This window comes from Tachyglossus aculeatus, chromosome 2 (assembly GCF_015852505.1).
Source record: "Tachyglossus aculeatus isolate mTacAcu1 chromosome 2, mTacAcu1.pri, whole genome shotgun sequence".
NCBI lineage: Eukaryota > Metazoa > Chordata > Mammalia > Monotremata > Tachyglossidae > Tachyglossus > Tachyglossus aculeatus.
Window position 1 is genome coordinate 139,789,008 of NC_052067.1, and position 18,095 is coordinate 139,807,102.

The 18,095-nt window shown below is 50.5% G+C and overlaps 1 protein-coding gene across 1 annotated transcript in view; it reads right to left on the bottom strand.

Annotated features, from left to right (window-relative positions):
* Positions 1 to 16,033: 16,033 nt before the first annotated feature.
* RNF169 (ring finger protein 169) overlaps positions 16,034 to 18,095 on the bottom strand; it is a 132,698-nt gene continuing 130,636 nt past the window's right edge. The window contains 1 exon segment of the mRNA XM_038765151.1: positions 16,034 to 18,095. Coding sequence (XP_038621079.1) covers positions 17,268 to 18,095 — 828 coding nt within the window. The 3' untranslated portion in view covers positions 16,034 to 17,267.

Genomic DNA, 18,095 nt, shown 5'->3' on the forward strand with positions numbered 1-18,095 from the left:
TTAATCCCCATTTTACAGATGAGGGAACTGAGGCCCAGAGAAGTGCAGTGACTTGTCCAAAGTCACACAGCTGACAAGTGGCGGAGCCGGGATTAGAACCCATGACCTCTGGCTCCAAGGCCCATGCTCTTTCCTCTAAGCTTCACTGCTTCAGAAAAAAAACAAAAAGCCAAAACTATGTGCCAGGCACTGTTCTAAGTGCTGGGGTAATAATAATAATAATAATGATGGCATTTATTAAGCACTTACTATGTGCAAGGCACTGTTCTAAGCGCTAGGGAGGTTACAAGGTGATCAGGTTGTCCCACGGGGGGCTCCCAGTCTTCGTCCCCATTTTCCAGATGAGGTCACCGAGGCCCAGAGAAGTGAAGTAACTTGCCCAAAGTCACCCAGCTGACAAGTTGTGGAGCCGGGATTTGAACCCATGACCTCTGACTCCAAAGCCCGGGCTCTTTCCACTGAGCCACGCAGGGTAGATACATGACGATCAGGTTGCCCCACGTGGGGCTCACAGTCTTAATGCCCATTTTACAGATGAGGGAACTGAGGCACAGAGAGGTGAAGCAAGGCCTTGTCAGCTGCCTTTTAGACTGTGAGCCCACTGTTGGGTAGGGACCGTCTCTATATGTTGTCAACTTGTACTTCCCAAGCACTTAGTACAGTGCTCTGCACACAGTAAGCGCTCAATAAATACGATTGATTGATTGATTGATTGATTGCCCGGGGCCCTAAGCCTTATTGAGGAGCAGCCTGCTATAGTGGAAATAACAATAATTGTGGCATTTGTTAAGCACTTACTATATGCCAGGCACTATACTAAGCGCTGGAAGGGATACAAGCAAATGGGGTTGGACAAATGCATGAACCTGGGCATCAAGAGACCCGGATTTCTAATCCTGGCTCTGCTGGTTGTCCGCTTGCTGTGTGACCTTGAACAAGTCATTTGATTGCTCCGAGCCTCAGTTTCCTCATCCGTCAAATGGGGATTAAACCCTACTCTCTCTTACCTAGACTGTGAGTCCCAAATGAGACAGGGACTGTGACCAACCTGATTATAATAATAATAATAATAATGGTATTTGTTAAGCGCTTACTATGTGCCAAGCACTGTTCTAAGCGCTGGGGTAGATACAGGGTAATCAGGTTGTCCCACGGGGGGCTCACAGTTTTAATCCCCATTTTACAGATGGGGTAACTGAGACACAGAGAAGTCAAGTGACTTGTCCAAAGTCACACGGCTAAGTGGTGGGGCCGGAATTCGAACCCACGACCTCTGACTCCCAAACCCGTGCTCTTTCCACTGAGCCACACTGCTCAGAAGATAATAATAATAATGGTGGTATTTGTTAAGCGCTTACTATGTGCCAAGCACTGTTCTAAACACTGGGGGGGGGGGATACAAGGTGATCAGGTTGTCCCACTTGGGGCTCACAATCTTAATCCCCATTTTACAGATTCATTCATTCATTCAATCGTATTTATTGAGCGCTTACTGTGTGCAGAGCACAGTACTAAGCGCTTGGGAAGTACAAGTTGGCAACACATAGAGACGGTCCCTACCCAACAGCGGGCTACAGATGATATTCATTCATTCAATCATATTTATTGAGCGCTTACTGTGTGCAGAGCACTGTACTAAGCGCTTGGGAAGTACAAGTTGGCAACACATAGAGACGGTACCAACAGCGGGCTTCAGATGATATTCATTCATTCATTCAATCGTATTTATTGAGCTCTTTCTGTGTGCAGAGCACTGTACTAAGCACTTGGGAAGTACAAGTTGGCAACATATAGAGATGGTGCCTACCCAACAGCGGGCTACAGATGATAGATGATCTTCTACCTACCTTAGTGCCTAGGGCTGTGGGAACTCAGGCAAGCCATTGAACTTCTCTCTGCCTCAGTTCCCTCATCCGTAAAATGGGGATTAAAATCGTGAGCCCCACGTGGGACAGAGACTGCGTCCGACCGGATCACCTTGTATCTACCCCGGGCTGAGGGCAGTGTTTGACCCAATAGTAAGCGCTTAACAGATGCCACCATCATTATTATGATTATTCTCTGTGCCTCGGCTTCCCCATCTGAAAACGGGGATTTCATATGTGTTTTCCTTCCCTTGGGCTGGGAGCCCCATGTGGGACACGGACTATGTCCAAACAGAGCTTTAGTACAGCGCTTGACACCTTAAATACCATAAATTTAATACCATAATATCAATTATTAAGTATTATCATATTATTATATATTATCATATATTACATTATATCATATTACGTTATATTATATTATTTTTATATTACATTACATGATATAATATTATATCATAACATATCATTATATATTATATTATACTGTTATATTATGTTATATTTTATATTATCATATCATTATATATTATATTATATCATATTATTATATTTTATATCATAGCATATCATTATACATTATATTATATTATATCATATATTATATCACATTATATCATTATATTTTATATCATAGCACATCTTTACATATCATATATCATATCGCATTATATCATATCATATCATATTATGTTATATTATATTTTATATCATCATATTATTACATAATATTATATTATGTTATATTATATTATATTGTGTTATATTATATTATACTAGTTATATCATTATATTATATTATATTATATTATATTGTATTGTATTATAATACATATTATTATATTTTATCATATTATTATGTTTTAGAGCATATATCATACATTATATTACACTGTATTATATCATATCATGTTATGTTATGCGACATCATATCACATTTTATATCATCATATCATCATACATTATATTATATTATTTGATATTATATATTTATTATATTATATTATGCTGATATTAATTAGGAAGTATTATTGATACTTAATGCCAGAAATACCAGCACTTAAATTTAATACCATAATATTAATTATTAAGTATCATTATAGTATCACATCATTATTATATTACACTGCATTATTATTATAGCAATTATTAAGTATTATTAATACTTAATACCATAAATACCGGCACTTAAATACCATAGTAACAGTGTTAGAGACCCCCCTCAGGGTGGCACCTGGAGAGTTTCCAGCCGTCTACCAGTCTCAGCAGAGGCCCGTCCACTCCATTCCTAGCTGGGCCGGTGGCTAGCGAGCGGCAGGCCGTCGGCTACAAATTTCAACTCACCCACGCCGGGCAGCCATGGTACGGGACAGAGTCGAGGGCGGAGAACCCAACTCGACTGCGCGGAAGGAGGCGATGATGATGATGATGGCATTTGTTAAGCGCTTACTATGTGCAGAGCACTGTTCTAAGCGCTGGGGAGGATACAAGGTGATCAGGTTGTCCCACATGGGGCTCCCAGTCATCATCCCCATTTTACAAATGAGGGAACGGAGGCCCAGAGCGGCGAAGTGACTTGCCCAAAGTCACACAGCCGACGAGTGGCGGAGCCGGGATTTGAACCCACGACCTCTGACTCCAAAGCCCGGGCTCTTTCCACTGAGCCACGCTGGCAGCGGTCAACCGCGTCTGGATTTTGACCAAGAAAAGTCTCCGGATTCGCTACCGGAACCACCGCAGGTGGAAGTGAGCCGCTCTGGGAGGGATGGGTCCGTGGCGTCGCTACGGGTCGGACACGACTCGACGCCATAAGACACATGGGAGAGGGGCAGTGTGGCCTAGTGGCTAGAGCCCGGGCGTCAGAAGGACCTGGGTTCCAATCCCCGCTCCTCTACGAGTCTGCTGTGTGACCTTGGACAAGTCACTCCACTTCTCTAGGCCTCAATTCCCTCATCCGTAAAACGGGGATTAGAACGGTAGGCCCCACGTGGGACAGGGACTGTGTCCAACCCACTGATCTTGTACTTACCCCAGCGCTTAGAACAGTGCCCGGCACATATTGAGCGCTTAACTTGGAGAAGCAGCGTGGCGCAGTGGAAAGAGCCCGGGCTTTGGAGTCAGAGGTCATGGGTTCCAATCCCGGCTTCGCCGCTTGTCGGCTGGGTGACTTCGGGCAAGTCGCTTCGCTTCTCTGGGCCTCAGTGACCTCATCTGGAAAATGGGGATTAAGACTGTGAGCCCCACGTGGGACAGTTTGATTACCTTGTATCTACCCCAGCGCTTAGAACAGAGCTTTGCACATAGTGAGCGCTTAATAAATGCCATTATTGAGTATCACGGTTATGATTGTTCTGTTTCTCAGCTTCCTCATCTGATCACCTTGTAACCTCCCCAGCGCTTAGAACAGTGCTTTGCACATAGTAAGTGCTTAATAAATGCCATTATTATTATTATAATTATGAAAATGGGGATTGGATACCTGTTGTCCTTCCCTCAGCCTGGGCGCCCCAAGCCTGTCTCATCCCCATAATAATAATAATAATAATGGCATTTATTAAGCGCTTACTATGTGCAAAGCACTGTTCTAAGCGCTGGGGAGGTTACAAGGTGATGAGGTTGTCCCGCAGGGGGCTCACAGTCTTCATCCCCATTTTACAGATGAGGTAACTGGGGCCCAGAGAATAATAATAATGGCATTTATTAACGCTTACTATGTGCAAAGCACTGTTCTAAGCGCTGGGGAGGTTACAAGGTGATGAGGTTGTCCCACAGGGGGCTCACAGTCTTCATCCCCATTTTACAGATGAGGTAACTGGGGCCCAGAGAATAATAATAATGGCATTTATTAAGCACTTACAATGTGCAAAGCACTGTTCTAAGCGCTGGGGAGGTTACAAGGTGATGAGGTTGTCCCACAGGGCGCTCACAGTCTTCATCCCCATTTTACAGATGAGGGAACTGAGGCCCAGAGAAGTGAAGTGACTTGCCCAAAGTCACACAGCTGACAAGTGGCTGAGCCGGAGTTTGAACCCACGATCTCTAAACTTCCAAACCCGTGCTCCTTCCACCGAGCCACACTGCTTCTCTGGTAGACCGTACTCTCCCAAGCGCTTAGTTCAGTGCTCGGCCCACAGTAAGTGCTCAATAAGTACGATTGAATAAATGAATGAACGTGTTTGCTGTGAGACCTTGGGCAAGTCCCTTAATTTCTCCGGGCCTCAATTTCCTCATGTGTAAGCTCCTTGTGGGCAGGGAATGTGTCGGTTATATTGTTTGACTGTACTCCCCACAATGCTTAGGACAGTGCCCTGCACTCAGTAAGATCTCAATAAATATAAATAACTGACTCATATGTGGATTAATAATAATAATAATAATGATGGTATTTGTTAAGTGCTTTATATTGTTCAACTGTACTCTCCCCAGTGCTTAGGACAGCTTCCTGCACACAGTAAGATCTCAATAAATATAAATGACTGATTCAACTCCTTGAACGAGTTGTCTACACGCGCTGCCTCGAATTCCTCAACACCAACTGTCTCCTCGACCCCCTCCAGGCTGGCTTCCGTCCCCTACGTTCCACGGAAACTGCCCTCTCAAAGGTCACCGATGACCTCCTGCTTGCCAAATCCAACGGCTCCTACTCTTTCCGAATCCTCCTCGACCTCTCAGCTGCCTTCGACACTGTGGCCCACCCCCTTCTCCTCGACACGCTATCCGACCTTGGCTTCACAGACTCCGTCCTCTCCTGGTTCTCCTCTTACCTCTCCGGTCGTTCTTTCTCAGTCTCTTTTGCAGGCTCCTCCTCCCGCTCCCATCCCCTTACTGTGGGGGTTCCCCAAGGTTCAGTGCTGGGTCCCCTTCTGTTCTCGATCTCCACGCACTCCCTTGGTGACCTCATTCGCTCCCACGGCTTCAACTATCATCTCTACGCTGAGGACACCCAGATCTACGTCTCTGCCCCCGCTCTCTCCCCCTCCCTCCAGGCTCGCATCTCCTCCTGCCTTCAGGACATCTCCATCTGGATGTCCGCCCGCCACCTAAACCTCAACATGTCGAAGACTGAGCTCCTTGTCTTCCCTCCCAAACCTTGTCCTCTCCCTGACTTTCCCATCTCTGTTGACGGCACCACCATCCTTCCCGTCTCACAGGCCCGCAACCTTGGCGTCATCCTCGACTGCGCTCTCTCGTTCACCTCTCACATCAAAGCCGTCACCAAAACCTGCCGGTCTCAGCTCCGCAACATTGCCAAGATCCGCCCTTTCCTCTCCATCCCAACCGCTACCCTGCTCGTTCAGGCTCTCATCCTATCCCGTCTGGACTACCGCACCAGCCTCCTCTCTGATCTCCCATCCTCGTGTCTCTCTCCACTTCAATCCATACTTCACGCTGCTGCCCGGATTATCTTTGTCCAGAAACGCTCTGGGCATATTACTCCCCTCCTCAATAATCTCCAGTGGCTACCAATCAATCTGCGCATCAGGCAGAAACTCCTCACCCTGGGCTTCCAGGCTGTCCATCCCCTCGCCCCCTCCTCCCTCCCCTCCCTTCTGTCCTTCTCCGGCCCAGGCCGCACCCTCCGCTCCTCCGCCGCTAATCTCCTCACCGTACCTCGCTCTCGCCTGTCCCGCCGTCGACCCCCGGCCCACTTCATCCCCCGGGCCTGGAATGCCCCCAATCCCTCTGCCCCTCCGCCAAGCTAGCTCTCTTCCTCCCTTCAAGGCCCTGCTGAGAGCTCACCTCCTCCAGGAGGCCTTCCCACACTGAGCCCCTTCCTTCCTCTCCCCCTCGTCCCCCTCTCCATCCCCCCCATCTTACCTCCTTCCCTTCCCCACAGCACCTGTATATATGTATATATGCTTGTACATATTACTCTATTTATTTATTTATTTTACTTGTACATATCTATTCTATTTATTTTATTAGTATGTTTGGTTTTGTTCTCTGCCTCCCCCTTTTAGACTGTGAGCCCACTTTTGGGTAGGGACGGTCTCTATACGTTGCCAACTTGTACTTTCCAAGCGCTTAGTACAGTGCTCTGCACACAGTAAGCGCTCAATAAATACAACTGATGATAATGAGTCATATATGGATTATTAATAATAATAATGATGGCATTTGTTAAGTGCTTTATATTGTTCAACTGTACTCTCAGTGCTTAAATACAATTGATTAGGACAGCGCCCTGCACACAGTAAGATCTCCATAAATATAAATGACTGACTCATATGTGGATTAATCCACATAACCCACTTGTACTTCCCAAGCGCTTAGTACAGTGCTCTGCACACAGTAAGCGCTCAATAAATACGATTGATTAATAATAATAATAATGGTATTTATTAAGTGCTTTCTATGTGCCAAGCACTGTGCTAAGCGCTGATTAAATCCAGCAGGCAGGCTGACCCCTGGGGAGCTTCCTCGTGCCCCGGTTTCCGCCGGCGGAGGGTGCGAAGCTGCCCTTCGGAGCGGTCACTACAGCGCGCTGCACAAAGTCGGCGCTCCATAATGTGGAAAGAGCCTGGGTTTGGGAGTCAGAGGTCATGGGTTCAAATCCCAGCTCCGCCGCTTGCCAGCTGCTGGACTTAGGGCAAGCGCTTCACTTCTCCGTGCCGCAGTGACCTCGTCTGTAAAATGGGGATGAAGATTGTGAGCCCCACATGGGACAAGCTGATCACCCTGTATTCTCCCCAGCGCTCAGCACATAGTAAGTGCTTAACAGATACCAAAATGATTATTATTATAAATGCCACCGATGGACTGGGGAAGGGGGAGGTCTGGGCTCCCAATCGGTTGGACACTGGGCCAAGTTTCCAAGGCGAGGACGGTCGCCCGGACTGGGCCAGACGTCCACGGGAGCCGGATTGGGGAGCGGGATTGCCACAGGGCGGATCTCGGGGAGGAACTGGGGGGCCGCCGTGTAGTTTGGAGGGCAAGAAAGGCGCTTAGAACAGTGCTCTGCACATAGTGCACACAGTGCACATAGTGCTCTGCCCATCCTCCGCCAAGCTAGCTCTCTTCCTCCCTTCAAGGCCCTGCTGAGAGCTCACCTCCTCCAGGAGGCCTTCCCAGACTGAGCCCCCTCCTTCCTCTCCCCCTCGTCCCCCTCTCCATCCCCCCGTCTTACCTCCTTCCCTTCCCCACAGCACCTGTATATATGGATATATGGTTGTACATATTTATTACTCTATTTTTATTTATTTTACTTGTACACATCTATCCTATTTATTTTATTTTGTTGGTATGTTTGGTTCTGTTCTCTGTCTCCCCCTTTTAGACTGTGAGCCCACTGTTGGGTAGGGACTGTCTCTATGTGTTGCCAATTTGTACTTCCGAAGTGCTTAGTACAGTGCTCTTCACATAGTAAGCGCTCAATAAATACGATTGATTGATTGATAGTAAGCGCTTAATAAATGCCATTAAAAAAAAAGGCACACAAACCACCTGCTTCACACCTCTACAGCCCTTCCCCAACCCCTACCTCTCTTCCCTGATAACTTCCCTCAGTTCCCTCATCTGTAAAATGGGGATTAAGACTGTGAACCCCACATGAGACAACCTGATCACTTTGTATCCCCCCCAGCGCTTAGAACAGTGCTTTGTACATAGTAAGCGCTTAACAAATGCCAACATTATTATTATTAGTGCCAAGAGCCCGGGTTTGTGAGTCAGGGGTCGTGGGTTCTAATCCTGGCTCCGCCACTTGTCTGCTGTACGACCTCAGGCAAGTCGCTTCACTTCTCTGTGCCTCAGTTCCCTCATCTGCAAAATGGGGATTGGGACTGCGAGCCCCATGTGGGACAATGTGATGACCTTGTATCTACCCTAGTGCTTAGAGCAGTGCTGGACTGTGAGCCCACTGTTGGGTAGGGACTGTCTCTATATGTTGCCAACTTATACTTCCCAAGCGCTTAGTACAGTGCTCTGCACACAGTAAGCGCTCAATAAATACAACTGATTGACTGGAACATAGTAAGCACTTAATACCCTCATTATTATTATTATTAACAGACATGCCATCTAGACTGTAAGTTCGTTGTGAGCAGGGAATGTGCCTACCAAATCTGTTCTACTATTGTACTGCACTCCCAATAATAATAATAATAATAATGGCATTTATTAAGCGCTTACTATGTGCAAAGCACTGTTCTAAGCACTGGGGAGGTTACAAGGTGATCAGGTTGTCCCTCGGGGGGCTCACGGTCTTAACCCCCATTTTCCAGATGAGGTTACTGAGGCCCGGAGAAGTAAAGTGGCTTGCCCACGGTCACACAGCTAAGTGGTGGAGCCAGGATTCGAACCCATGACCTCCGACTCCCAAGCCCACACTCTTTCCACTAGTTCACGCTGCCCACGGTTGGGTAGGGACCGTCTCTGTATGTTGCCAACTTGTACTTCCCAAGCGCTTAGTACAGTGCTCTGCACACAGTAAGCGCTCAATAAATACGATTGATTGATTGATTGAGGCCCAGAGAAGTGAAGTGACTTGCCCAAAGTCACACAGCAAACAAGTGGCGGAGACAGGATTAGAACCCACGACCTCTAACTCCTAAGCCCGGGCTGTTGCCACTGAGCCACGCTGCTTCAACCCAAGTGCTTAGTACAGTGCTCTGCACACAGTAAGCGCTCAATAAATACGATTGATTGATTAATTGAGGCCCAGAGAAGTGAAGTGACTTGCCCCAAGTCACACAGCAGACAAGTGGCGGAGACAGGATTAGAACCCACGACCTCTGACTCCTAAGCCCGGGCTGTTGCCACTGAGCCCCACTGCTTCAACCCAAGTGCTTAGTACAGTGCTCTGCACACAGTAAGTGCTCAATAAATACGATTGATTGATTGATTAGTTGAGGCCCAGAGAAGTGAAGTTACTTGCCCAAAGTCACACAGCAGACAAGTGGCGGAGACAGGATTAGAACCCACGACCTCTGACTCCTAAGCCCGGGCTGTTGCCACTGAGCCACGCTGCTTCAACCCAAGTGCTTAGTACAGTGCTCTGCACACAGTAAGCGCTCAATAAATACGATTGATTGATTAATTGAGGCCCAGAGAAGTGAAGTGACTTGCCCCAAGTCACACAGCAGACAAGTGGCGGAGACAGGATTAGAACCCATGACCTCTGACTCCTAAGCCCGGGCTGTTGCCACTGAGCCCCGCTGCTTCAACCCAAGTGCTTAGTACAGTGCTCTGCACACAGTAAGTGCTCAATAAATACGATTGATTGGTTGATTAGTTGAGGCCCAGAGAAGTGAAGTGACTTGCCCAAAGTCACACAGCAAACAAGTGGCGGAGACAGGATTAGAACCCACGACCTCTAACTCCTAAGCCCGGGCTGTTGCCACTGAGCCACGCTGCTTCAACCCAAGTGCTTAGTACAGTGCTCTGCACACAGAAAGCGCTCAATAAATACGATTGATTGATTAATTGAGGCCCAGAGAAGTGAAGTGACTTGTCCAAAGTCACACATCAGACAAGTGGCGGAGACAGGATTAGAACCCACGACCTCTGACTCCTAAGCCCGGGCTGTTGCCACTGAGCCACGCTGCTTCAACCCAAGTGCTTAGTACAGTGCTCTGCACACAGAAAGCACTCAATAAATACGATTGATTGATTAATTGAGGCCCAGAGAAATGAAGTGACTTGTCCAAAGTCACACATCAGACAAGTGGCGGAGACAGGATTAGAACCCACGACCTCTGACTCCTAAGCCCGGGCTGTTGCCACTGAGCCACGCTGCTTCAACCCAAGTGCTTAGAATGGTGCTCTGCGTAGGGTCAGCGCTCAATAAATACCACCGATTGACTATAAGCCCACTGTGGGCAGGAAAAGTGTCTACCGACTCCCCTTCTAGACCGTGAGCCCGTTGTTGGGTAAGGACCGTCTCTATATGTTGCCGATTCGTACTTCCCAAGCGCTTAGTACAGTGCTCTGCACACAGTAAGCGCTCAATAAAAACGACTGACTGAATGAATGCTGTATTGTACGCTCCTAAGTGCTTAGTACAGTGCTCTGCATGCAGTATAGCACTGATTGATTGATCGGGTGCACCCAATGGAATTCATTCAGTCAATTGTATTTGAGCGCTTACTGTGTGCAGAGCACTGTACTAAGCGCTTGGGAAGTACAAGGTGGCAACATATAGAGACGGTCCCTACCCAACAGTGGGCTCTTACTGAGCACTTACTGTGTGCAGAGCACTGTACTAAGCGCTTGGGAAGTACAAAGTGGCAACATATAGAGCCGGTCCCTACCCAACAGTGGGCTCTTACTGAGCACTTACTGTGTGCAGAGCACTGTACTAAGCGCTTGGGAAGTCCAAGTTGGCAACATATAGAGACGGTCCCTACCCAACAGTGGACTCTTTTATTGAGCACTCACTGCGTGCACAGCACTGTACTAAGCACTTGGGAAGTACAAGTTGGCAACATATAGAGGCGGTCCCTACCCAACAGTGGGCTCTTACTGAGCGCTTACTGTGTGCAGAGCACTGTACTAAGCGCTTGGGAAGTACAAATTGGCAACATATAGAGACGGTCCCTACCCAACAGTGGGCTCTTATTGGGCACTCACTGTGTGCAGAGCACTGTACTAAGCGCTTGGGAAGTACAAGTTGGCAACATATAGAGGCGGTCCCTACCCAACAGTGGGCTCTTACTGAGCGCTTACTGTGTGCAGATCACTGTACTAAGCGCTTGGGAAGTCCAAGTTGGCAACATATAGAGACGGTCCCTACCCCACAGCGGGCTCACAATCTAGAAGCCTAATCAGTTCCTTGGTCTTTCCCCCCCGCCACTGGCCGCCGGCTCGGAAACAACGGACTGCGGAGGACGTTAAGTTCTTTGGGGGCAGGGATCATGTCCTACGGACTCTGGAGGACTGTATTTTCTCCAGCGCTTAGTACAGTGCTCTGCACATGGCGAGTGCTCAATAAATGCCATCGATGGATCGGGCGGAATGATTCTGGATGGGTATTATCATCCCGTTCGGAGCCGCGCGGCGCAGTGGGAAGAGCCCATGCTTGGGAGTCGGAGGCCGTGGGTTCTAATCCGGTTTCGCCACCTGTCTGCTGTGTGACCTTGGGCAAGTCGTTTCACTTCTCTGTGCCTCAGTTACCTCATCTGTAAAATGGGGATTGAGACTGTGAGCCCGTCGAGGGACAATGTGATTATCATGTATCTACCCCAGGGCATAGAACAGTGCTTGGCACATAGTCAGCGCTTAAATCAATCAATCAATCGTATTTATTGAGCGCTTACTGTGTGCAGAGCACTGTACTAAGCGCTTGGGAAGTACAAGTTGGCAACATATAGAGACAGTCCCTACCCAACAGTGGGCTCACATTACTATTATCATCATCAATCGTATTTATTGAGCGCTTACTATGTGCAGAGCACTGTACTAAGCACTTGGGAAGTACAAGTTGGCAACATATAGAGACAGTCCCTACCCCACAGTGGGCTCACATTATTATTATTATCATCATCAATCGTATTTATTGAGCGCTTACTATGTGCAGAGCACTGTACTAAGCGCTTGGGAAGTACAAGTTGGCAACATATAGAGACGGTCCCTACCCAACAGTGGGCTCACATTACTATTATCATCATCAATCGTATTTATTGAGCGCTTACTATGTGCAGAGCACTGTACTAAGCACTTGGGAAGTATAAATTGGCAACAGAGACAGTCCCTACCCAACATTGGGCTCACAGTCTTAAAGATTATTATTATAATAATTATAATAATTAATATAATAATATAATATATAATATAATAATTAATAATGATAATTATTATCCCCCCTCACCCCCACCAGCAGCGGACGGGGCAGGGGTTCTCTCCGCCTTTCCCCCCAGATCCCCTCCCTGACGCCCCCCGATTTCCTTCCCATCCCCTTGCGGCTCGCGGACCTTCCGGCCCAACGAACGCCCGACTGGCTTTCCTCATATTCCAAAAAACCCCCCAAAACCAAGGAAAACCCAAACCGAAGCAACATCTATATTTGTTTAAACAGCTGGTGGCAAACAGGCATACATAAAATCCATTAGTCTGTCGTTAGTGAAAAGAACTTTCGTTTGCATAGTGAATAATCTATTCCCTATTATTTTATGCGCTGCAGTGTTTTTCCAAGAGACGTGGGGGGAGGAAAATAAAGTTTGATGCAAACTTATAGACCCGGCTAAAAGAGCCCAGGATGCAGCTTCCCAGGCCTCCATCGCCTTCTGGGGAAGGGAATGGGCCGGACGGGCCGCTGCCCGCGGGACTGGTTTGGACGCACCTGTCCCTCTCCGGACATCGGTGAGGGCCCATTTCGTCTCCATTCCCCCTGAAAACGAGAGGAAGCCGATGAGAACGCCGTGCCCGACGGACCGGTTCCTGGAACGGGATGCTGAGGGCTCCCGCCTCCCCTCCCCGGTGCAAAATCCAGAGGGATTTTTCCCGAGCGACCCTTCTCCGCCAATCCCCGCAGCGGGGAAGAGCCGGGACGGCGGGCCCTCGTCGTGGAGGGGGCCGCGTGGAGCCCGGGATGCTTCCCCCCCATTTTTGTGTTTCCACAAGAGTCATCTTTGGCAGAATCGACCGTCGGCTACAGACCCCTTCGGCCCGCTTCTCCGGCTCTGCCGCCAGAAATCCTACGAACCGTTGAAACCGCTCCCCCGACAGCTAGAGTGGTTTGGGATGTTCCCCGCGAGGAAAGGCCGGGAATGGAGGGAATTTTGGGTCCATCTTGTCGATGATTAAGGACTCGAGGGATGAGTTTCAAGGAGAATTAATCAATCAATCAATCGTATTTATTGAGCGCTTACTATGTGCAGAGCACTGTACTAAGCGCTTGGGAAGGACAAATTGGCATCACAAGGAGAAGCAACGTGGCCTAGTGGATACGGCCCGGGAGTCTGAAGGACCTGGGTTCTAATCTTAACTGGGCCTCCGTTACCTCATCTGTAAAATGGGGCTTGAGACTGTGAGCCCCATGTGGGACAGGGACTGTGTCCAACCTGATTAATTTGAACCTATGCCGACGCTTGGTGCGGTGCCTCACACGTAGCTTAGATTTTTTTTTTTTAAATCCCCTCCTTTGGCAAATCAAGATGTTCAAAATGAATCTTCTAACCCCTTTTAAAGGAAAAAGACTTATAATTACCACCAACTCTTCATCATCTGGGGGAACAGGGGAGGGAGAAACGGAAATGCCGATGGAGTTTAGGGGTCATCGGCCTTCTTCTTTAGAAGAAAGATCCCCGAGGGAGGGGATCGGGTCAGTTGGCACTATCGTTTTGTACCCTCCCAAGCGCTTAGTACGGTGCTCTGCCCATGGCGGGTGCGCAAGGGATACAATCGCTTGACTTCCCCCTCACTCACCCAAACCACGCATCTCCTGTTGTCGCTGCTAAGCATCTCCAACAGCCAACTGGCCAAGGAACGACCATCTCAGTGTTGTTGCTTCTCAGCAGGCTTGTGGACAACACTACTGGCTGAAATAGGGTTTCTGGATGAACGGATCTGCAAGTTTTCTTTTTTTTTTTTAAATTGTATCTGCTAAGCGCTTAATCTGTGTCAGGCACCGTACTAAGCACTGGGGCGCAGACAAGCTAATCAATCAATCAATCGTATTTATTGAGCGCTTACTGTGTGCAGAGCACTGTACTAAGCGCTTGGGAAGTACAAGTTGGCAACATAATCAGGTTGGATGCAGTCCCTGTCCCATGTAGGGCTTAAAGTCTTTAACCCCCATTTTACAGAAGAGGTGACTGAGGCCCAGAGAATTGAAGCGAATCACCCGAGGTCTCACCCGGCAGACAGGTGGTGGAGCCAGGATTAGAACTCAAGTCTTCGACTCCTCGGCTTCTGCTCTATCCACTAAGCCACACGGCTTCTGCAGTTACCTCGCAGGTCACTAAGCCCGGAGCGGCAGCCAACAGAGAGGGCCGCTTTTGGCTCAATTAAGTCGGCGTTTTGGCCCGCTGGGGCCGTCGCCGGAGAACGTGCCCGGGAGGGCGGTCAGCAATGGGAGTCTCCGACTGGGGTGGAAAGGGAGGGCAGACTCTTTACCAGAAAAAGCACTTAGGAAATAGGCACGCGTCCCTGCCGGACACCCGCCGAGATGGTTCCCGAGAAATAAACAGACCTTCTCCCCGCGGGGCGGCCCCCTGCCCCAAACCGTCGGGCCGCCGATACATTCAAAGGCTTTAGCAGCACATCCTTCGCCACCAACTCTACCGGCGAGGCGACGGCTTCCTGATCGAGTCTTTTGGCTGTGATTAACGAGCTCCCTTGGCTCCCCGAGCTGGAGGGCATCTCCTCTCCGGGGCCCGTTTTCGAAAGGGACCGGCATGGAGCTTTGGCCCCTGTCACCAAGGCCTCCTCCCTCCGCCAAAAAATACTAAAACATCCAGCTGCCAGTGGCCGAGGCCGAGGGGTTGACGGCCGTCGTCTATGGCTGTTGACCGGGGGAAATATTTAAAATATATAGATATAAAACGTCCAGCTGCCAGTGGGAGTCTGTAACAGGCTCCAAGATGGGACAAGATGGGAGGGGAGGCCCCAATCGCGACTATAAGCGCCTGCTTATTCAAGGCCACATCAGCTGCCCCGAGGCCTCCTTTTTCCAGCATTTACAATCCGCAAGTCTTCCCACCGGGAGGGGCGGAGGCCAATCCAAGATGGCTCCACGTTACCTGGATGTCCCTTTTTTTCCTCCTAAAAATAACAATAAAAAAAGACCCCTCCGAAAGACGCCTACGCACGAGGATCGGAAAACCCTACCGACTCAGGTCGCACTGGTTCCCGAAAAACATATTCCCTTTGACTTCTGCTCGGTGGCCTTCACTTTTTACTACGTTCTGGGGGCTCTGAAGAATCTTCCCGACAGAGAAGCCAGAGAGGGAAAGATGTTTTGTACGGAAACCAATCGAGTCTGGGCTTCTGAGGGCAACCGAGACTATCCTAAAACATAGACGAATCCTCGGTTGAGTCTCCAAACCTCCTATTCCCCTCCCGACCCACGGTGAGGAAGAGACCGGGGATACTCACGGGCCGCGTGGTTGAGCCGTGCCCTAAGCCTAAACCAGATCCGGCGCCAGGCCGAGGCTGAGGGGTTGACGACCGTCGTCTACGGCGGTTTTTAAGTTCTTTTTTCACTCATCAAAATGTTGACTGGGGGAAAATATTGAAAATATATAGATTTATCAAGTAAAATATATTCATCTCTTTTCCCCCGGCTCCCGAAACGAGACTCAGCAACAACCAAAAAAGTGTTTCCGGATTCTTTAGAAAGGGGTCGTGGGGAGAAGGGGGAGAAAAGTGCATTTCTGGTTGTCGTGGGGCGGGGGGTTGGGGGGGGAAAGGGGACGGGGAAGGACACACGCTGACGTTGGCGATGGCAAGACCAGAGCTATCCAAAGGGCGGAAAGCGGTGGCTTTATCCCGCCCGAAGGGGGTTGGGACGCTTCCCAGGACTCTTGGGGTCGGCTAGGATAATGGAGGCCCCTCTCCACCTCGCACACTCCCGCGGGAACCACCTGACACCAGATTTTCCAATTCCGCACGAAGAGCTGCCTCAGAGAGGGGTTACGGAAAGGAAACCTCAGCCCGAGTAGCTACTGCCTCCGGGAAGGGGAAATCGGTGCCCGTCGAACCCCGGAAGGGCCAGGGGTCTGAAGAGCATCGACCTCTCCTCCGGGGCCAAGTCGGCTCGATGTTTTATGTTTTTCCTTTAAAGAAAGGCCTCCCGTGGAATGCCTAAATCGGATTTTCTTTTGAAGGGCTCAAATCGGGAGACTGTGGGCAAGTCACAGTGGACGGACGCCAATTTGATTTTTTTCCTTTCTCTATGCGTGACGTACAGAACGGAGAGCCCCGGGTGGACGGGTGATGGGAGGAGAAGATATTTTTGTGGGCTGGCCGGGTTTCTTGCATTCACCCGCTAATGTGCCGGAAGAGACGAGCGGGCTAGCAACTTGATGGGGTGGCGGGGTGGGGGGCACACCCTACCCAAACATCTCTCTTTCGATTTCTAGGGGGTCTCGGAGCAGCTGTTGCTCTCGGCCTTTGGGGTCTCGGTGACGGTCCCCAGAAAGGGCCTCGGCACTTCGGCCCTCCCTCCCTCCGGGGGAGCGGGGAAGGGGCTTTCCCTGGATGTGAAACGCTTCGTACCCAACTGGACTCGGGGGTGGAGGTGGGGGCAGGGAGGGTCCCTTTCTACCGTGACAGCCCAAGCACAGGCCCCGGAACCAGATTCCTCGGGACCGGCTCTGAGGTGTTGAAGATGTTGTCGGGTTTTTTGATTTTTTTGGTGGGGTTATTTTTTTTTGTAAAAAGAGAGGAAACACCGTTCTTCCCGCGAATCACCCGACAACCCTAGCGTCCTCTAGAAAGGAGGCCCCGCGCCCCCCCGGAGCGCTACTTGGCGCCCGTGGAGCTCTTGGGCCGTAGGAGGTACTGGTCGGCGGGCCCTTTCCGCCTGCCGCCGCTGACTGTCCGGTGCTCGTGGTCGTAGAAGCGCTGCAGCTGGAGGGCCAGCTGCCTGTCCTCCTCCTCCTGCCGGAGCCTGCGGTCCAGGCCGGGGGGCGGGGCCTCGCCGGCGGCCTGCCTCAGTTTCTTCAGGGAGCCGTTCTGCTCCAGGTGCTTGGTCTTACAGTGCCTCTTGCGGCCCCGGCGCGGCGGCGGCGGCGGAGGCGGCGGCGGGAGGGCCTCGCCGTCCAGGCTCTCCCCGGCCTCCTCGTGGGCCCCGTTGGGCAGGAAGGGCAGTTCGAAGGGGTTCAGGGCCGGTGCCTGGGTTTTGGCCGGGGTCTTGACGACCGGGCTCGGCGGGTCGTTCTCGGGCGGGCCCGACCCGACCCCCGACGTCTTGGCGGTCGGGATCCCGGGGGGGTCCGGGCCCGGTCTGTCCGTCCCGGGGCCCTCGAGCCCCCGGCTTCTCGCCGCCGCCCCGTTGGCCCTCGCCCGGCCCCCGGCGGGACCGGAGCCCGGCGGGGTCTCGGCGCTTCCCCTCTCCTCCCCGGCTTGGCCGGTGGCGGGGAAGAGGCGGCCCCCGGGGGGGCCGGGCCGGGGGGCGTCGGGGGCCGAGGCGTCGTCTCCCGGCTCGGGGGCCAGGGAGGAGGTCAGGGTGGCTTTGGACAGGGTCTTTTTGATCTGGCGCTCCTGAAAGATCTGCTCCCACTTCTTGAGGATTCGGGGGCTGGCCTCGTAGGTGGTCTGCTTCTGGAGGGTCCGGCTGAGGTTCCGGGG